Genomic DNA, 22,087 nt, shown 5'->3' on the forward strand with positions numbered 1-22,087 from the left:
TATAAAAAGTGGCAAGAAACCAGATCCGACACAGATCTTCAAAACTATATGGTGGCGAAAAAGGAAGCGAAGGTAGCAGTAGCAAAAGCCAAAGCAGAAGCGTATTCAAACCTATACGATCAACTTGATACCAGGGAAGGCGAAACGAAGATATATAAAATAGCCAAACAGAGAGCAAAGAAAGCAAAAGATTTTAATCAGATTAGATGTATCCGAGATGAAAATAATAAAATACTAGTTCACGAAAGGGATGTCAAAAAGAGATGGAGAAAGTACTTTGACAGCTTATTAAATGAAGAATTTGACAGACAGCCGGTAGAGTCAACGGAGACAGTAGCAGCAATGGTCACCAAAATAACCAACGAGGAAGTGGCTCAAGCGCTTCAAAAAATAAAGAAAGGAAAAGCGGTAGGACCAGATGATATTCCTGGGAAAGTATGGAGAGCCTTGGGAGAGACAAGAACAAGGTGGCTAGCAGGTCTATTTAATATAATTATGGAAGTCGGACAAATGCCAGACGAATGGAGAAGCAGTATACTGGTACCTGTTTACAAAAACAAGGGAGATATACAACAATGTACAAACTACAGGGCTATAAAACTGCTTAGCCACACCATGAAAATATGGGAAAGAGTAATTGATAGACGGATACGTGAAGAGACCGAAATATCCGAGAATCAATTTGGCTTTATGCAGGGTAGATCAACAACAGATGCAATTTTCATTATAAGGCAGTTGATGGAAAAATACAGGAGTAAAGAAACAAACGCTCATATGGTATTCATTGATCTTGAGAAAGCATATGATATAGTTCCTCGAGAGATTCTGTGGTGGGCACTCAATAAGAAAGGAGTCCCTGGTGAATATGTAAAGATTGTGAGGGATATGTATGAAGGAGTAACGACTAGTGTCAGGACAGGTGTGGGAGAGACTGATAAATTTCATGTGAAAGTAGGATTGCACCAAGGCTCTGTGCTTAGTCCGTATTTATTCTCATTAGTTTTGGACCAGATAACAGCGAAACTACAGGGTAACATTCCATGGTGCTTAATGTATGCTGATGATGTCGTGTTAGTAGGAAATAGTGAAAGAGACTTAGAACAAAAACTGGAACAGTGGAGACAAGCTCTGGAGGAAAAAGGTTTAAAACTTAGTAGGACAAAAACAGAGTATTTGGAATGTTCATTTAAAGATGGAGCTACTACAAATAAAATGGTATCTTTTGATGGTGAAATGATTGTGAAAAGCAATAGTTTTAAGTATCTAGGATCGGTATTACAGAGTAATGGAGAAATAGATGGAGATGCATGCAGTAGAATTAGGGCTGGATGGATGAAGTGGAAAGAAGCGAGTGGTGTGTTGTGTGACAGAAAAATTCCAATGAAGCTGAAGTGAAAATTCTATAAAACAGTCATAAGACCGGCTATGATGTACGGAACTGAATGTTGGGCAGTGAAAAAGAAAGAGGAACAACGAATGCATGTGGCGGAAATGAGAATGCTTAGATGGATGAGTGGAGTGACAAAGAAGGATAAAATTAGAAATGAGTATATTAGGGGAAGTCTAGGTGTGGCACCAATTGATGCCAAAATGAGAGAGCATAGGTTAAGATGGTTTGGTCATGTTCAACGTCGAGACGTTAATCACCCAATACGAAGAATAGCTGAAGTGCAGATTCCGGGAAGGAGTAGGAGAGGAAGACCAAAGAAGACCTGGGGGGAGGCGATAAGGCAGGACATGTTGGTAAAGGGGGTTAACATTGATATGACCCAAGATAGAATTGTGTGGAGAAATGCAATTAGGGAAGCCGACCCCGCATAGGGATAAGGCAAAGAGAATGATGAAAGTTTTATGTTTCATTAGAAGAGGTTTTTGCAATTTCAATGTCGTTAGTCTACGTTTTTAATTCCTTCTTTAAGATTTTATTTGGCCTAATGGAGAAAAAAACATCAAACACATACAATTTTTGGTGGACAAAACAATTTTTGGTGGACCATTTAATGTGATTTTAGAAAACTACGGAACGTATCCCTACTTTTCAATGCAAGTTAAGTCTTTTTTTATGCGATTTTTTTATATGCGTTTTTCTGTAGAACGTATCCACCGCATAAAACGAGACCTTACTGTATTTAGGAAAAGCTTTATACTTACGTGACTACCGCCTCTGTATTGATGAGTCCCATTAAAATCACTAAGAAAAACACTACACTTGCAACCATCTTCTAGCAATATTTGAAATAGATACAAAACATTAAAAAAATTCACATTACTAAGCCTATTGAACCGTCATGGACGTTTAATCTTAATTTTTTGCGACAAGTGTTAATACATCAAAAAATAGTGATAAAAATTATATTATCTAACAAAACCTGACCTTTTGTTTGAGTTTATAAACGAGAGAATAGTTTTATTTTTATCACATTGTAAAAAGATTTAATTAGAGGTAAATAAACTATATGTGTGAATATATAGGGTGCCCCAAAAATATTTCGCGAACTGAACATCGAATCGAAAAACTGAAAATTACATGTAGACTAGGGCGGATATGTGAAAAAACGTCTATTTTTGGATGTGCGAGGTGGCATTCCGATTTTTGCAGATAGAGTTAGGTGATAACTTCAACAATAATAATTGACTTATGCTCCTTCTGAAATATGCCCGAAACATTAATAAAAAAATTAAAATAATTAAAAATTTCGAAAAACATCGATTTTTTTCTACTTTCTTTGCTTAGATATAACTTTAAAACGATTCATTTTGGAACAAAGTCATGGAAAAATAAAATAAAGATAATTTAATTTTGTATGATAAACGACTGGTTAAATTATTATCCTTTCTGCAAAATAGCAATAAATACAAAATAAGGGGGCAAAATAAGCCTGTTTTTATTCAATGTTTTTCAAACACTTTGGTTGCACTTTCGTAATTAGCTTAGAAAATTACTCCTACGACATATTTAAGTCGTTCACCAAATTTCATTAAAATCGACCTGATAGATTTTGCAGAATAATTTTGCAATCTAAATTTTTTTAAAAAAGTTTAAAAGTTTTTAAAAACTGTCTGAAGAAAAAGTAGACCATTTAGAAGTTTGCTAATTTTTTTACATATAAGGAAGTTCTCTACCTATCTAATACACTTTACAGAATTAAAATCGGATTATTAAGGCGACCTCAGCACTGTTTTAAAGTTACCAACAATTTTTTGGCTTATAAACAAATACAGTGAGAACGTTTGAGTTGGTATAAATTCATTTTCTCTAGAATAGGCGTCTCTGGAGATAAATCCCGAAACAGGTCGATTTTTATTTTTAAGTTCTAATTTTTTGGTATACAGCGTGTCTACTTGAGTTGGAAACATATGGGAAACTATGAATTTTACGAAAAACAGTTATTCTTTATAAAAAGTTCTGCATGCCCCAAAACCGAAGATTCAATTGTCAGATATCAAATTTTGTCAATATTATACGAGGTATGTCAAAAAATATGAACTTCGTTCAAGAGTAAAGTACCTTTATTTCTCTCAATATCGAAAATTCTTATTATGAAAAGTTGTTTGGAAATAAAAACCAAGCTCAAATATGTAATTACATGCTTCTAATTGGAAAAAAATATTTTCCAAATTTTTCTCAAATTTATTGATACTAACTTCGTTTTTATTCATTACACATACGATAACTCTTTTATTATTACTTTTACGAAGAAAAGGTATTCTTTATAAAAATCTCTGTATGTCCCTAAGACCGAAGATTCAACCAACAGATATGACATTTTATTAATTTTATACGAGTTATGTAAAAAAATATGAATTTCACTCAAGAGTAAAGTACCTTTATTTTTTACAATATTGAAAACGGTTATTAAAAAAGTTGTTTAGAATTAAAAACTATGTGTCAATATGCAATTACATCCTTCTAATTGAAATACTGTGAAATATAAAGGTGCTATAATATTGAGCGAATTTCATATTTTTTGACACACCTCGTATAAAATTAATAAAAGTTGATATATCATGGTTGTGTCTTAGATTTTAGACCATGCAAAGTTTTTTATGAAGAATAACTTTTTTTCGTAAAATGAATAATAAACGAGTTATGATATTTGTAATAATTAAAAACGATGTTGGGTATCCATAAATTTGAGAAAAATATTTTTTTTTTTCAATAAGAAGCATGTAATTGCATATTTCATCTTAGTTTTTAATTCCAAACAACTTTTTATCATAAGAATTTTCGATATTGAGAGAAATAAAGGTACTTTACCCTTAGCCGAAATTCATATTTTTTGACATACCTCGTATAATATTGAGAAAATTTGATATCTGATAATTGAATCTTAGGTTTTGGGGCATGCAGAATTTTTTATAAAGAATAACTTTTTTTCGTAAAATTAATAATAAAAAAGTTTCCCATATGTTTCCAACTCAAGTAGACACGCTGTATATATCATACTAGTGACGTCATCCATCTAAGCGTGAAGACGTAATCGATGATTTTTTTAGATAAGAATAGGTGCCGTGTGATAGCTCAATCGAAAGGCTATTTAATTTTGTATTTACTAATATAAACATTAACATAATTATTTATCCAGGGTTTGAATTAAAAAAAAATTTGAATTAAATTAATTCCAATATTTAGATTACATCATCACACCCAGATGGATGGCGTCACTACGTATGATATTTATGCCAAAAAATTATAATTTAAAAATAAAAATCGATCTGTTTCGGGATTTATCTCCAGAGTCTTCCATTCTCAAGAAAATGAATTTATTCCAACTCAAACGTCCTCACTGTATTTGTTTATAAGCCAAAACATTGTTTATAACTTTAAAACAGTGCTGAGGCCGCTTAAATAATCCGATTTTAATTCTGTAAAGTGTATCAGATAGGTAGAGAACCTCTTCGTATGTTAAAAAATTAGCAAACTTCTAAATAATCTAGTTCTGAGACTTCTGAGCTTCACCGATGAGGCATAAGGATGCTGAAATAGCTATATGGAGATGGTGGTCCAACTCTGAATCAAATATAAACAAAACCTGCCTTGATCTTTTTCATCTTTTTCATTTTTACTCAGTTTGAGTATTTAGAAACTGTCTTTCGGTCCTTTTCCTTGACGAAGGGAAGGTAAATGCGTGGTCTAAGCGTCCTCTATTTGCTTTCTCCTACTTTCGTCGTCTCTTGTGATTATATATTGTAAAATCCGGAGATATGGGATGCAGCCAGAAAGCAGTTTATTAACGAAAAGTCTTGGATTTAAAATATTGTTTATTATATTTTTATTTCAATTATTCTAATTGTTTAAAAAGTAGTAAACTTTGCATCTGGGGCTTTTCGTTGTTTTCCTCGTAATACGAGAGATGTCGCTGAATCGCGTCTTAGAGGTGGGTTCATTGCATTGCGATGGTTTGCCTTAAATTGGTAGAATTGTTTGTATTTCCTTCAGAGTTGAGACTTCTGAGCTTCACCGATGAGGCATAAGGATGCTGAAATAGCTATATGGAGATGGTGGTCCAACTCTGAATCAAATATAAACAAAACCTGCCTTGATCTTTTTCATCTTTTTCATTTTTACTCAGTTTGAGTATTTAGAAACTGTCTTTCGGTATTTTTCCTTGACGAAGGGAAGGTAAATGCGTGGCCTAAGCGTCCTCTATTTGCTTTCTCCTACTTTCGTCGTCTCTTGTGATTATATATTGTAAAATCCGGAGATATGGGATGCAGCAGAAAGCAGTTTATTAACGAAAAGTCTTGGATTTAAAATATTGTTTATTATATTTTTAGTTCAATTATTCTAATTGTTTAAAAAGTAGTAAACTTTGCATCTGGGGCTTTTCGTTGTTTTCCTCGTAATACGAGAGATGTCGCTGAATCGCGTCTTAGAGGTGGGTTCATTGCATTGCGATGGTTTGCCTTAAATTGGTAGAATTGTTTGTATTTCCTTCAGAGTTGAGACTTCTGAGCTTCACCGATGAGGCATAAGGATGCTGAAATAGCTATATGGAGATGGTGGTCCAACTCTGAATCAAATATAAACAAAACCTGCCTTAATCTTTTTCATCTTTTTCATTTTTACTCAGTTTGAGTATTTAGAAACTGTCTTTCGGTCCTTTTCCTTGACGAAGGGAAGGTAAATGCGTGGCCTAAGCGTCCTCTATTTGCTTTCTCCTACTTTCGTCGTCTCTTGTGATTATATATTGTAAAATCCGGAGATATGGGATGCAGCCAGAAAGCAGTTTATTAACGAAAAGTCTTGGATTTAAAATATTGTTTATTATATTTTTATTTCAATTATTCTAATTGTTTAAAAAGTAGTAAACTTTGCATCTGGGGCTTTTCGTTGTTTTCCTCGTAATACGAGAGATGTCGCTGAATCGCGTCTTAGAGGTGGGTTCATTGCATTGCGATGGTTTGCCTTAAATTGGTAGAATTGTTTGTATTTCCTTCAGAGTTGAGACTTCTGAGCTTCACCGATGAGGCATAAGGATGCTGAAATAGCTATATGGAGATGGTGGTCCAACTCTGAATCAAATATAAACAAAACCTGCCTTGATCTTTTTTAATCTAGTTTTTGTTCAGAAAGTTTTTAAAAAATTTGAAATTTTTTAAATAAATTTAGATTTCAAAATTATTATGCAGAATCTATTTGGTCAATTTTATTGAAATTTGGTGCACGGTTTAAGTATATTCTAAGAATTTTCTAAGCGAATTATGAAGGTTCTAAGTGCAATCAAAGTGGTTGAAAAATATTGAATAACAGTCGCATACAGGGTGAGTCATGAAGAACTGTACATACTCCTACCTCGTATAGAGGCTCCTATGGGGAAAAACAAATGACCATTAAAAAGTGTCTGCTCCCATTGTTTAATAATATACAGGGCGAGTTTCGCATTTTGACAGAAAATTGTATTCGTCATAATTGTTGAACGGTCAGATCGATATGTCTCTTATTTTGGTCAATCGTTACACTATTACCATCTAATCAACTGATTTATTCCAACTAGAAAAAAATCAGGTCCGGCTTCAAAAAAATGAGTTCGTTTGGGTCTTAGAAAAAATTTCACCCTGTATATGCTTTTTGAAAACTATAATATGAATTTTACAAATTAGACAAATAAGCAATTAAAATGACATATTTATTTTTTCCCCACACTATTACTTATTTTTTTATAAAAAAATCAAATTTGACTATGAATTAAAAGTTTGGTAAAGTGAACCATAGATTTAAAAAAAATAACTTTTATTAAAAAAATTAATTTTTTTTAACAAATATTTAATTTATGTTACCACATAATCAACTGATTTATTCAAACTAGAAAAAAATCAGGCCCGGATTTAAAAAATTAGTTCATTTTGGTCTTAGAAAAAATTTCACCCTTTATACGCTTTCTGAAATTTCTAATATGAATTTTAGAAATTAGACAAATAGGCAATTAAAATGGCTTATTTATTTTTTCCCCACACTATTACTTAATTTTTTATTAAAAAATCAAATTTGTCAAAATCGGAATTTTAACCCAAAAATGAAAACAAAAATGAAATCACGGTTTAACTGGCTACAACTCTGTTCCGGTTTAATATTTTTTTTTGCTGGAATTTTTACAGCACATATCTCCTACCATTGTGAAGACTATGAAAATTGTTGTAGACTTTCAGTCTTCTTCTCATAAAAGTTATGAATTTTTAAAAATGAAAGGTGCATATTTGTTAATTGCAAAGTTAAATCGCAAAAATTAAGTGAAAAAATTTAAAATTTATCTATTTGATCACGTCTATGTTAAACTATAGAGTCCCAAGAGAAGTGTTATGGGTTTTAGATCTAGACGTGGTATAGAAAAAAAATGGTGAAGCTTTTAATTTTAAGAAAAACGTTATTTAAATTTTTTTTATTTTTATGGTTAAATTCCGATTTTGACAAAATTGATTTTTTAATAAAAAAATAAGTAATTGTGTGAGGAAAAAAATAAATAAGCCATTTTAATTGCCTATTTGTCTAATTTGTAAAATTCATACAAGAGTTTTCAAAAAGCCTATACAGGGTGAAGACCAAAACGAACTAATTTTTTAAGTCCGGGCCTGATTTTTTCTAGTTTGAATAAATCAGGTGATTGGGTGGTAGCATAAATTAAATATTGGTTCAAAAAAATTAATTTTTATAATAAAAGTTTTTTTTTTAAATCTGGTTTCTAGTAAATATAACTTTACCAAACTTTTAATTATTCACAGTCAAATTTGAATTTTTTATAAAAAATTAAGTAATTGTGTGGGGAAAAAAATAAAATAAATATGCCGTTTTAATTGCCTATTTGTCTAATTTCTAAAACTCAGATTAGAGTTTTCAAAAAGCGTATACAGGGTGAAATTTTTTCTAAGACTAAAATGAACTAATTTTTTAAATCCGGGCCTGATTTTTTTCTAGTTAGTATAAATTAGTTGATTGGGTGGTAACATAAATTAAATATTTGTTCAAAAAAAATTAATTTTTGTAATAAAAGTTATTTTTTTTTAATCTATGGTTCACTTTACCAAACTTTTAATTCATAGTCAAATTTGATTTTTTTATAAAAAATTAAGTAATCGTGTGGGGAAAAAATAAATAGGTATGTCATTTTAATTGCTTATTTGTCTAATTTATCAAATTCATATTATAGTTTTCAAAAAGCGTATACAGGGTGAAATTTTTTCTAAGACCCAAACGAACTAATTTTTTTGAAGCCGGACCTGATTTTTTTCTAGTTTGAATAAATCAGTTGATAAGGTGGTAATAGTGTAACGATTGACCAAAATAAGAGACACATCGATCTGACCGTTCAAAAATTATGGCGAATACAAATTTCTGTCAAAATGCGAAACTCGCCCAGTATATTATTAAACAATGGGAGCAGACACTTTTTAATGGTCATTTGTTATTCCCCATAGGAGCCTCTATACGAGGTAGGAGTATGTACAGTTCCTCATGACTCACCCTGTATTATACAAAATTCAACCACCTTTCACATCCACCTCAAAACAGATCCGCCCTGGTCTAGTGTTCATTATTTTTGTATTGAATGACACCAAACACGACCCACCACTCCACCCTCTGGAGGTGGGGAGGGGGGTAACTTTAAAAACTTAAATGGAAACCCCGAGTTAGATTTTAATTCCCTACACCCTACGTAAAAGTAAGCAACTTTTATTCACAGTAAAAACCAACATAGTAATGTAAGTAGGATAGGAATAGCGATCACAATGTTCTGCTTGTGGGCGCGTCCGCTTAGCGGTGCTAGTAGTCATGACATGACAGTAGAATGACATGACGCATGACATGACTTCGTTGCGCATGACACATTTGCTGGCGGGATTTGTTGATTTGCTATCACAATTTCTATTGTAATATGTACGCATGTACGCCATTACAAATTGCTTTGTGTTGATTTTGTCTTGTTTTGTTTTTTTAAAAATTGAGCTAAGACAGAGTTTTACCATTATTGAAATGGAACAACATACAACAAGACTTAAAAAATGTTGCGTTCCTGGTTGCACCGATTCAACAAGCAAACGATTTCGTTTTCCAAATCCACATGATGCGATGGACATGTTTTTGGAATGGTTGAAACTAATCAAAACGAATCGATTAAGTAAGTATACACCACTACGTGTTTACAAGAATTTTTGTATTTGTTCTAGGCATTTTAAAGAAGAAGATAGGGTACCAGACGTGAAATCTGGAAGGAGAGGAATTATCAAAGGGGCCATCCCGCGCTTATTTTTACCGCCACAAAGTAAGAAATGTACCTCAGATTATCAGGATGAAGAAAATTATTTAGGTTATGTCAGGCCTTCTACTTCCCAGCAAGACAGAAATATGGAGCAAGACAGAAATGCCAGGCCTTCTACTTCCCAGCAAGATTTATCTAGTAATATGGAGCAAGACAGAAATGCCAGACCTTCTACTTCCCAGCAAGACATAATGGAAAGAGATATTGAGGAAACTCCAGCCAAAAAGAGGTTTATTGATCATGGTAATATATAAAAATGTGCCTTAACTAAATTCTTAATTGTAATAATATTCTTATTTATCTAGATTATGCCAAGTCTCCTACTTCCCAGCAAGACCTATCTGATAATATGGACCAAGACAGAAATGCTAGGCCTTCTACTTCCCAGCAAGATTTATCTAATAATATGGAGCAAGACAGAAATGCCAGACCTTCTACTTCCCAGCAAGACATAATGGAAACAGATATTGAGGAAACTCCAGCCAAAAAGAGGTTTATTGATCATGGTAATATATAAAAATGTGCCTTAACTAAATTCTTAATTGTAATAATATTCTTATTTATCTAGATTATGCCAAGTCTCCTACTTACCAGCAAGACCTATCTGATAATATGGAGCAAGACAGAAATGCCAGGCCTTCTACTTCCCAGCAAGACTTATCTGACAATATGGAGCAAGACAGAAATGCTGGTGGTAAGTAATTAATTATTCTAATAGTAAATACCCAAGGGTGGGTCTAACCCTTAAATGCCCAAGGGTGGATAAAAAGTCCACTTAATGTACATTCCCTTGTAACATATTTATTAGGTGTTCCAAAATTTTTCAAAAATTATTTATTGTTAAAAAGTCTGCCCTATATGGAATGTAAATTGGGTTCTACCAATATTTTTGAAAATAAAAGTAATATTTTTAGTTAAATATGGGTGGGCACAAAATGTCCACCCTGGGTTGGTAAAACTTATTACTAAAGGTTTCTGTATAATTTCTCGTTGGCAGGAACATAATCCACATAATTATTGACTTACACTTACATAATCGACACAATTATCTGCCACACTAATGAGAAGGCTGAGAGGAAGAATGTGGAGAAAATCGACAGATCTGAATTACTGATTTTTACTAGTATTTTAATTTTGATTTACATTGTAATTTTGTTGAAGGTTTGTACTTATATCGTTTATATTAATATTTTAGGAAATGCTGTGTCTACTAAGCATAAGATTCTTAAGTTTAATCCATTTGTAACAATTCTCAGTATTACAGTAAAACCTGTCAGTAACGGCCACTAAAAATGAAAGAACTATTGGCTGTTATAGCAAGGTGGCTGGTATTACCAGTTTTTGTAGTCTACATATAACGGTTTGGGGAATTTTTAAACTGGTCGTTAGTACAGGTGGTCGATTTTGGCAGGTGGCTGGTAACATAGTTTTTACTGTAGCTATTTTTTAGGTGGACATTTTTTACCCACCCTTACGCATACATGGAACCTACATAAGGTTTAGGGTTAATAGAGAGTTATCAAGTAAAATTCTATCCATCCGTTATTTTGACACGTAAACGCTATTTTTATACGGTATAAGTTTTAACGTATATGTAATTTTAGAGTTATCAAGTGGTAGAATTTGTGCTTGACGTTCACGTTAAAAGTTGGTAGCTGTCAGTCACTAAATGTTGTATTTGACAGCAATATAATTAAATTTGTTTAATTTTTTTTTCTATTTTTGGTTTGTTTTACCCAAGATACATATGGGCGCGTTCACCAGATGCAAACGTTGGCAATCAGTTTGCGCTTTATGGTTCTGAACGACTTGCTAACGTCAAACATGTTTGGAAAGCGGTTGCCATTTTTGCAAACATAAGATATTTAAGTTGAACTTTGCAAACGTGTTGAACATTGAAAAAATATGGCGGGAATTTAAATTGTATATATTGTTCCGTATTGACAGTTCATTGGTTGGCACACAAAACTGTTCTTAACCTAAACTCAATGTAATTATTGATTTTTCTTATTTGTTTTTTGTCGTGATTTTGAGGTAGTATAGTATTTAAAGACATTCATTAGATTAATTATTTTATAAACTTTACGTTTTTGGTGATTTTGAGTGCTGACAACGTGCCTGTGACTTGTATAGTAGTGAACTGTGGAGGTCCAACTGATCGGGATAATGTTAATTTTAATTTGTTTTTTGTCCTGATTTTGAGCTAATATAGTATTTAGACATTCAGTAGATTAATTATTTTATAAACTTTACGTTTTTGGTGATTTTGAGTGCTGACAACATGCCTGTGAATTGTTATAGTAGTGAATTGTGGAAGTCCAACTGATCAGAATAATGTTAATTTTAATTTGTTTTTTGTCGTGATTTTGAGCTTAATATAGTATTTAAAGACATTCATTAGATTGATTATTTTATAAACTTTTCGTTTTTGGTGATTTTAAGTGCTGAAAACATGCCTGTAACTTGTATAGTAGTGAACTGTGGAAGTCGAGCTGATCGGATAATGTTAATTTTTTTCGTGTTCCCTTGTAGGGATTTTTATTCACAGTCATTTGTTGTGGGCTTCTGTCATGTGTCGTATAATCCGTTTATAGTAATATTATACACGATTATACAACATCTAACAGAAGCTCGAAACAAATGACAATCGATGAAAAGCCCTATTAGAAACTCATTTACGTTTCCTTGCTTAACTAAATTATCAAAAAACAGGACGCACTCATGCTAGGAATTATGGTTTTTATTAATATTATTACAATTATTTATATGTGACACTAACGTAACTAGTGACATTAATTTTAGGCCAATGTGACAAACTTTATTAATACTAAATTTTAACATTTATCCCCTATTTTGTTAAAACAATATTATTTTGTTTTTCATTCTATTCAAAATAAATGCAGTTTTGACAGGGAATTTGTTTTGTTATTTATTTATTCCATATAGACCTGGATCCCGCGTACCAAAAAAAGTTGATTAATAGCAAGCTGTAAATTTATTAATAGCTTAACAGTGTCTAGTCCGACAAACTTTGATGTATGGGAACACTAGAAGTTTTAACTGTGGAACAGGTTAAAAATTTGGAACGTCAAACTACGAAAATGTTTATGTAATTTGTCAGATAAAACTTCCAATTGATTTGTTACAATTCATTAAACTCTCATGCAAAAACCAGACTGGTGAAAAAATCGCCAACTGGGCATTTTAATGAGTAGAACACGAAGACCATGTCAAACTACAGGAATCATGTTGGTTAGTAATAGCAGTCTGATTTTTGCATGAGAATTTAATGAAAGGGTAACAGATCAATTGGATGTTCTGTCCGACAAAATATATGGGATGTTTTCGTAATCTGATGTTCCAAATCTGAGTTTCCAAACTGTTTCACAATTAAAACTACCCCTGTTCCAGTGCCACAATACATCAAAGTTTGTCCAACTGGACACCGTTAAGCTATTAACAAATTTTCAGCTTGCTATTAATCAATTTTTTTGGTACACGGGATCCAGACCTAATAGGTTTGTTCATAGTACGACACAAACGATTAGCAACTGCTGCCAACCATAAGATGCATGAGCAGTTAACAGTTAGCGTTGTGCAGTTAATAGTTAGCATTCATAGACTACGAATGCACATGTGTCTGATGGTTGGCAAGAGTTGCTGATCATTCTACGAACAAACCTATCAGTAAGCACAATTTGTGATATCCATGGGTAGTTACTAACCGAAAGAGGCAGGATTCGATTTTTAAAACATTTATTTTAGAGTCAAAACATAGTCATACCTTAAACGATAAATGTATATTATCATTTCAAGTTGATACTAATTACAAAAATAAATACACATTTAAAAGACAATACATAATTACTCATGATGAAGAAGTACATTATAATTAAAAATGAATAACCATTTTCATATCGCTGCAGCCCGTTAACGTTAAAATCAGTTCCGTTATTCAATATTCATACTGCGCATGCTCCATTGCTAAAATAACGTTACCGTATTCTCCTAGAGTTACTTGATAACTCTCTAATCATGTTTTGTATGTTTGCAAATATTTGTATGTTTTGTAATGTTTTGCAAAAATGTTTGAAATACAGTGAAACCTGTCAGTAACGGCCACTAAAAATGAAAGAACTATTGGCCGATACATAAAGGTGTCCGGTATTGCCAGTTTTTGTAGTCTACATATAATTGGTAAGGGGAATTTTTACACTGGCCGCTTTTGGCAGGTGGCCGTTAACACAGGTTTTACTGTAGTTTAAAAATGTTTTTAATTGTAATATTATTGCATTGTTATAGGCAAACAGCAAGGCAGGAAGGCAAGGAGAGGCATTTTAAAAAGTATACAAATTTCAAGGAAGCAGTACTTAACACCAAAGAAAAGGAAAATGTATACAAAAATTGTTGCATCAAGTAATAGAATTCATAAGTTGGCATATAGATTATCAAGTTACCAAGAAAAATTACAGGCTGCTAAACGTTTATCAGAAACAGTACCATTTAGAAAATTGGCTGAGCAGGTTAATCCATTAACATATACATTTATTTTGTCTCAAATTCGTACCCAACAACAAAAACTGAAGGGAAGAAAATTTACCATAGATGAGAAGGTCCTGGCTCTAACACTATTTAAAGGAAGTGGAAAAGGGTACAAACTGCTGTCAAAAATTTTTTCTTTGCCATCTAAAAGAACGTTGACAAATTTATTGAATAAGATTAAATTAAATCCTGGAATTAATGAGATCATGTTTGAGATGTTACAAAAGAGTGTCCACAAAATGACGCCAAGGGACCGGCACTGTGTATTAATGTTCGATGAAATGTTTTTGTCAACACGTCTACAATACAACCAAAAAGAAGATAAGATAGAGGGGTTAGAAGATTATGGTACTGAAAGGTGCCCAAATTTTGCCAACTATATAAATGTGTTTATGATTAAAGGTATTTACAAACAATGGAAGCAGCCAATCTGTTATACATTTAGTGATGGAGCTACAAAAAGTAGAAAATTAAAAAACTTGATAATCGACGTAATTAAACAACTGCAAAATATTGGATTAACTGTTGTAGCCACAGTATGCGACCAAGGAGGACCAAATGCAGCAGCAGTCAACTTATTAATTCAGGAATCCCGGACGGAATATTTAAGAATAGGACAAGACTATCAATATTTTGGATTTCTTGTTAATGGCAAAGAAATTGTTCCTCTCTATGATACCCCACACCTATTTAAAGGCTTGAGGAACAACTTATTAAACAAGGATCTACATTTCGAGCTTCATGGAAAGAAGGGTATTGCTAAATGGGACCACATAGAGCAATTCTACCAGCTGGATGCATCGGAGCCCTTAAGAATTTGCCCAAAATTAACAGACGAACATGTGTTGAGGAACAAAATCAAAAAGATGAAAGTGAAGAACTGCATGCAAGTCTTCAGTCACCAAGTTGGAAGTTTAATGGTGAAACTTGTAGAGTGGAAAGCTGAAGTGAATCTGTGTAGTGAAGTGGCAGATACAGGTCGTATAATTTTATTTTTAGATGAACTTTTTGATTCTTTGAATTCCAATCAGAAAACTGCTCCTGTAAGCAAACCTTTGAAAGGTGGTGTTACCTTAACATCAAACCATGATCAATTTTGGAAACGATCTTTAACTGTTTTAAACAAAATGAAATTCTTTGATAGAAAGAAACAGAAATTTGTTTCTGTACCATCATTAAAAAATTTGAATTTTACCATTCGTGGATTTTTATATTTAAAGAACAAATTATTAAAAACTAATAATAATTACTTACTGTTAAGAGCATTTCAGCAAGATGCTTTAGAAAATTTTTTCGGGTTAATTAGAAGTTATAGAGCTACAGATAATTCAGTAAGTGTGTCAGATGCTATAACCACCTTCAAAGCTTTGGTTATAAATAATTTTATGTCTTTCCATTCACCTGAAAGCAATTGTGAAAAAGATGTTAGTGAGGGAGCACTAGACACCTTACGTTTTTTTTTAACTGGTGAGGTATTACCAGGTTGTACACCTTTAGTACCTGACCTTAATTATTCACTTCCTATGTCAGTTTCAAATGTTAAGAAAACTCGGGTGGGAAGGTGTACTGTAACTTATGTTGCAGGATATGTAGCAAAAAAAGTATTGAAGAAGGTTTCATGTGAGCAATGTAAATACAATATGTTATTTAGAGACAAGAAAGGAGATACAGAATTTATTGAAGCCAGGCAATATAATATGTCAAATTTAACAGTGCCTGGGAATTTGTTGACTCATTATGTATCTGAGGCCCTTGCAAAATTGTTTTACCTAATTCCAAGGGTCTGTCATATGCAACCTTTACACTCTATATTGTGTGAACAACTTAATAAAGATAAACTTTTAACATTTTCAGTATTCAATTGTAAAATACATTCAAATGTTGGTTCAAATCTGTGTAAATTTATTGTTAGACTTTCTGTATATATGTGGTGTAAAAGTGTAAATACAATTCTAAATGGCAAAGACCAGAAATTTATTAATGGTATAAAAAGTAAGTCAGAATATACTAAGACAGATCCTATAAAATTGGTTGCTTATAGAAAATATGAAAAAAGGAGAAAACAATTTTTTAAGGACCGATCATAAATCTGGACCTCAGAGGTAATCTACGCTATGTCCACATGGTGTTGTTTTGAATAAGTTCCTTTAATTAATCTATTTATTTTATTAGTTGGAATATACAAATTGGTTATATAATATCATTAAAATATGGTCACATTGTCTTTCGAACAATAATTATGGGATATATCAGATTTTTATGACATTCAAAGTGCTCTACTTCACAGTTGCTTGAAATGACAGAGTGTAGTTTACCTGCAAGGTCCAGAAATACAGATTTATCAGTTCCAATGTAAAACTAGACAAAATTGTATGTCATTGTTCTCTTCAATGAATTTTGAGAAGCTCCTTCATTAAAACTTTATGCTTATCATACTTGATACATTTTTACAAAAAGTCATCTGTTTTTGTTTGTAGACAATTTCCATTTACATTTTAATATTTCCATTTTGTTTTTAGCAAATAACATTTTGTGTGTTTTTCATTTACTGGACTCATATGAATCTCAAGCATTATTTTTATTGTTTTACATATCTAACGTGCTATGTACTATTTTGAATTTTATAATCAATTATTATCAAAATAGAAAGTAAAATAGTTAATTACTACAGTTATGAATCATATTTCATCACCATTTTGATGTTTATTTAGTTGTATAGTTATTTCAGCAATGTTAATAAAAACTTTGAAGGGCTGAAGTGAAAAATTGCCATTTTTGACTTATACTCTTAATGCATAGCACGATAGATATTTTCTACTTTCCCAACCATTTTGCTTCTCACAATTGCTTCCATCCTTTTCTATCTTGCGCCATTCTGATCCACTGTTTGCCTGCCACTGCTCTTATGTCATCTACCCATCTCTTGAGTCTTCCCATGCTTATTTCATCCTCCTTGGTCTCCATTCTAGAATTTTCTGTACCCACCAGCTATCATCATACCTGTGACTGTGAAATTGACTGTGTGACCGGCCCAACATCATTTCATTTTTTAAATTTGTTCCATGATATCCATGATCCACTCCAATTTGTATGTACAAACTGGTAGTATGCATGTGCTATGTATGTTTATAGAAATGGAGGTGCTTTTCAAGATATATGCTGGTTTACCAAAAGTGGCCCATGTCTGTTGTGTTATTTTAATTTCAGCATCCGGATTTGGTTTTCCCAGTTTGATGACATGGCCCTTGTATACATAATGTTCAACATTTTCTGTGCTATGATTTTGTATTGTTATGTTCGTCTGATTCTGGCTCTTTATTTTTGTTTTATTGTAGTTCATTTTTAAGCTTACAGCTCTCGAAACTACATTTAATTGTTGTAACATTTCAGTTAGTTCTTGAATATGTTCTAATAAAACTATGTTTTCAAATGGTTTAATTATGATACGTTGATGTTTACACATTTGTCCCATTCTAATTTCTTAAAAATATTTTCTGGAGTAAGGGGAATAGTTTGGGAGAAATGGTGCCTCCTTATCTCACTCTCTGTTGTAGATAGTTACATAGTTAGTACACTTTTATTATGCATTATATATTTTACTATATAGATGAATAATTTGAAGACATTATAATTTCGTATAGGTAATTATGTAGATACTTTTTTGTTTATTTTAATAATTCATTTGTGTCACATATAATTGTTAATATTTTGTTTAATGTGTAATTAAGACTTTAATTGTACTCTAGTTTATAAGAAATTATAGAGATTGATTTTATAATGTATGTTAGCATATTTTTTTTGTATATTTTGTATATTTGTCTCTTTCACTATTTCCTACTAACAAGGCATCATCAGCATACATTAAGCACCATGGAATGTTACCCTGTAGTTTCGCTGTTATCTGGTCCAAAACTAATGAGAAAAATTACGGACTAAGCACCGAGCGTTGGTGCAATCATACTTTCACATGAAATTTATGTCTCTCCCACACCTGTTCTAACACTAGTCGTTACTCCCTCATACATATCTCTCACAATCTTTACATATTCGCCAGGGACTTCTTTCTTGTTGAGTGCCCACCACAGAATCTCTCGAGGAACTCTATCATATGTTTTCTCAAGATCAATGAATACTATATGAGCGTTTGTTTCTTTACTCTTGTATTTTTCCATCAACTGCCTTATAATAAAAATTGCATTTGTTGTTGATCTACCCTGCATAAAGCCAAATTGATTCTAGGATATTTCAGTCTCTTCACGTATCCGTCTATCAATTACTCTTTCCCATATTTTCATGGTGTGGCTAAGCAGTTTTATAGCCCTGGAGTTTGTACATTGTTGTATATCGCCCTTGTTTTTTGTAGACAGGTACTAGTATACTGCTTCTCCATTCATCTGGCATTTGTCCAACTTCCATAATTCTATTAAATAAACCTGCTAGCCACCTTGTTCCTGTCTCTCCCAATGCTCTCCATACTTCCCCAGGAATATCATCTGGTCCTACTGCTTTTCCTTTCTTTATTTTTTGAAGCGCTTTAGCCACTTCCTCGTTTGATATTGTGTTGACCATTACTGTTACTGACTCCACAGGCTGTCTGTCAAATTCTTCATTTAATAAGCTGTCAAAGTACATCCTCCATCTCTTTTTGACATCCTTTTCGTGAACTAGTATTTTATTATTTTCGTTTCGCGATCATATCGTTTTGAAAATCTGTGTCGGATCTGGTTTCTTGTCACTTTTTATATAATTTTCCCTTCTTTTTTATTTTTCCTTGTACTTCGTTTGACCACCACCAAGTCTCTTTATCCTCGAAAATGTTTTCCTGACGTTTTCCCAAGTATTTCAGTAGCAGTCTCTCTAATACTACTGGCCATCTTGTCTACTATTCTTTCCCTGAATAGACCTTCTTTCTCATCTTTTAGCATCAACCACTTGGTGTCCAGCTTGTAATTTCCATATTGGATATATCCTCTCGCAGTTGATCTTCCCATCTTATTTTCGGTCTTCCTATAGGTCTGTTTATTACTGGCGTCCAATTTGTTATCTGCCTAATTAATTCATCCGCTCCTCTTCTTTGGATGTGGCCAAACCATTTTAGTCTTTGTGCTTGACTGAATCCCACAATGTCATCTCCTTCCATTAAATTTCTTATTTCGTGATTCATCAAAATTCGTATTTCTCCTTGATCTGTCTTAATTGGACCATGTATTCTGCTCATAATGTTTCTTTCTATTATTCTCAGTTTTTCTTCAATACTGTATATTAGCATATTTTTTTTGTATTTTTTTGCATATTTCTGTATATTTTGTTTATTATAATTTTAAGAATCAGATTAAAAGAGCTTGACAGATCTAGGTACTTTTTTGTTTATTTTAATAATTCATTTGTGTCACATATAATTGTTTATATTTTGTTTAATGTGTAATTAAGACTTTAATTTTACTCTAGTTTATAAGAAATTATAGAGATTGATTTTATACTGTATGTTAGCATATATTTGTTTCTGTAATGGGGGTAATCCCTTATATAACTAAATAAATCAATAATAAAGCTCATAACATTAACACAGCTAAACAGGCGATTGCAGGGACCAGATGGAAAAATGGCACGAAGAAGTATTGTTTGGTAGCCACATTGGATATCAAAAATGCTTTTAACTCCGCCAACTGGGATTGCATTATGCGAGGTCTTATCGAAATGAATGTACCGGCATATTTAACGAGAATAGTGACGAGCTACTTCACTGATCGACTTTTAAAGTATGACACAAAGTCTGGTCCGAAAGAATACAAAATCACTGGAGGAGTACCACAAGGTTCTGTACTAGGACTTTTAAAGTATGACACAAAGTCTGGTCCGAAAGAATACAAAATCACTGGAGGAGTACCACAAGGTTCTGTACTAGGACCTCTCTTGTGGAATATTATGTATGATGGACTATTAAAGGTAGAATTACCAAGAGGTGCTAAGCTCGTGGCATATGCCGATGACGTGGCTGTGGTAATTGTCACAAAGTACCTTGAAGAAATAAATCTCACGTTTGACATCATATTCGAGAGAATCTGCCAGTGGATGAATACAGTTAATTTAAAATTAGCTAAGCACAAAACTGAGGCAGTACTTATTACTAGTAGGAAACAGATAGAAACTGTTACGCTGACTATGGGAGAACATGAAATTACATCACAACCATTCATTCGTTACTTGGGTGTGATGATTGATACCAAACTAAGTTTCAAGCAGCAGGTAGAACATGTGAGTGCTAAAGCGTCAGTAGTCAGAACAACCTTGTCACGGCTAATGCCGAATATAGGTGGCCCAAAACAAAACAGAAGAATGTTACTGTCGTCAGTAATAACATCAGTATTAACCTATGGAATATCCATTTGGGCTGACGCCCTCGGAACTCAAAAATCACGGAGGAAGATTGCATCAGTGTATCGCTTAAGCGCATTGAGAGTTGCCAGCGCATTCCGCACAGTATCAGATGATGCAATACACGTCATAGCCGGAATGTTACCCATTGGAATATTAGCTGAAGAAAGGAAGACCCTTTATCGACAAAGAGATGAGAGAGATGAGAGAGGTGAACATAGAAGAACAGAACGCCAAAACAGCATTAGACGATGGCAAATACAGTGGGATTCCACAACAAAAGGCAGATGGACACATCGTCTTATACCACAGCTAAATCTCTGGCTGAATCGCAAACATGGTGAGGTCAATTACTATTTGACGCAGATGCTCTCAGGGCATGGCTGCTTTCGAGCATACTTATACCGCTTTAAACATGACGACTCTCCAGAGTGCCCATCCTGTCTCGGAATAAGTGAAGACGTGGAACACGTGTTCTTCGTGTGTCCTCGTTTCAACTTGCTGCGAAATTATCATCAACCAACAAATAAGACCAGAGACTTTAGTAGGAACGATGCTTTTATCGACAGCAGCTTGGGATGCCATAAGCACCTTTGCGATGCAAGTGCTCCAGGAACTTCGTCGAATTGAAAGAACACGAGCAGAAAATAGAGACGATTAGAAGAAAACTTTGACACCATGAAGAAAGATTAATAAAAAAAAAATCTAGACCCTCCCCCCGCGCAGTAATACCTCACGGTAGGTCCGCGGGGGAAACAGAGGCAGAAGAAAGGGGACGGGTTTTAGTCGGTATTGTAACTCACGAGTCCGACATACCAGGCTGGTCACCTAGTCCTGATGATACGTAAATGTATTTCCTACCTCTATAAAAAAAAAAAAAAAAAAAAAAACACACACACACACATACACACACATACACACACATACATACACATACACACACACACACACACACACACACACACACACACACACACACACACACACACACACACACACACACACACATTAGGGTAATTTGCGCCTAGTCACCAAATTGGGCTAAGCCTAGAGCGTGGACTCGGCGCCCGGGCAAGTAACAAATCGATGATACGTCAGTTAAGACGTAGCTGGACTAAAGTGCCTCACACGGTTCAGCATTATTCGGTAAATATTTCATATGAGGGTTCTTTATGCCGGAACTCTCATCTAGCAATCATTTTGATGAAAGTAGCCTTCCATAGCGCATCAGCGTGCTATGGAAGGGGTGGAGGAAAGCCTGGAGAGCATTGGAGCTCGAATGAGTGGTCCCTGATTTACTCGGACCAATCCTTCTCACCCCAATGAATTGTATGCTTGAATGGCCATATGGGCATGCAAGTCTCTACAGGTGGGTTTACTTTTTTTGCTTGCTTGCTCGTGAGTAATTCCATTTA

General features: G+C 33.4%; 2 protein-coding genes across 3 annotated transcripts in view; one reads left to right on the forward strand and one right to left on the reverse strand.

Moving 5' to 3' along the window:
• LOC114330184 (nuclear anchorage protein 1-like) overlaps positions 1 to 2,334 on the reverse strand; it is a 106,102-nt gene extending 103,768 nt beyond the window's left edge. Inside the window, exon 1 of the mRNA XM_028279506.2 lies at positions 2,152 to 2,334. Coding sequence (XP_028135307.2) covers positions 2,152 to 2,219 — 68 coding nt within the window. The 5' untranslated portion in view covers positions 2,220 to 2,334. The remainder of the gene's footprint in view (positions 1 to 2,151) is intronic.
• A 6,989-nt stretch (positions 2,335 to 9,323) lies between these two features.
• LOC126882055 (uncharacterized) lies at positions 9,324 to 19,651 on the forward strand. Of its 2 annotated transcripts, XM_050646864.1 has the most exons (4): positions 9,329 to 9,998; positions 10,061 to 10,261; positions 10,324 to 10,449; positions 14,058 to 19,651. In XM_050646864.1, exons 1-4 carry the CDS (start codon positions 9,380 to 9,382, stop codon positions 16,382 to 16,384), a joined length of 3,273 nt encoding a protein of 1,090 aa, XP_050502821.1. In that variant the 5' UTR covers positions 9,329 to 9,379; the 3' UTR covers positions 16,385 to 19,651. The 2 variants fall into 2 exon arrangements, with proteins under 2 accessions (XP_050502822.1, XP_050502821.1); XM_050646865.1 differs by lacking the exon at positions 10,061 to 10,261 and having other exon boundaries at positions 9,324 to 9,998.
• The last annotated feature ends 2,436 nt before the right edge of the window (positions 19,652 to 22,087 follow it).

This window comes from Diabrotica virgifera, chromosome 3 (genome assembly GCF_917563875.1).
Source record: "Diabrotica virgifera virgifera chromosome 3, PGI_DIABVI_V3a".
Lineage (NCBI taxonomy): Eukaryota > Metazoa > Arthropoda > Insecta > Coleoptera > Chrysomelidae > Diabrotica > Diabrotica virgifera.

Excerpts from the sequence above, each read along its gene's own strand:
- LOC126882055 (XM_050646864.1), top strand. The coding sequence starts at position 9,380 with ATGTACGCCATTACAAATTGCTTTGTGTTGATTTTGTCTTGTTTTGTT. Across the intron at positions 10,262-10,323 it reads AAAGAGGTTTATTGATCATG|ATTATGCCAAGTCTCCTACT; the intron begins GTAATATATAAA and ends TTATTTATCTAG. Across the intron at positions 10,450-14,057 it reads GCAAGACAGAAATGCTGGTG|GCAAACAGCAAGGCAGGAAG; the intron begins GTAAGTAATTAA and ends GCATTGTTATAG.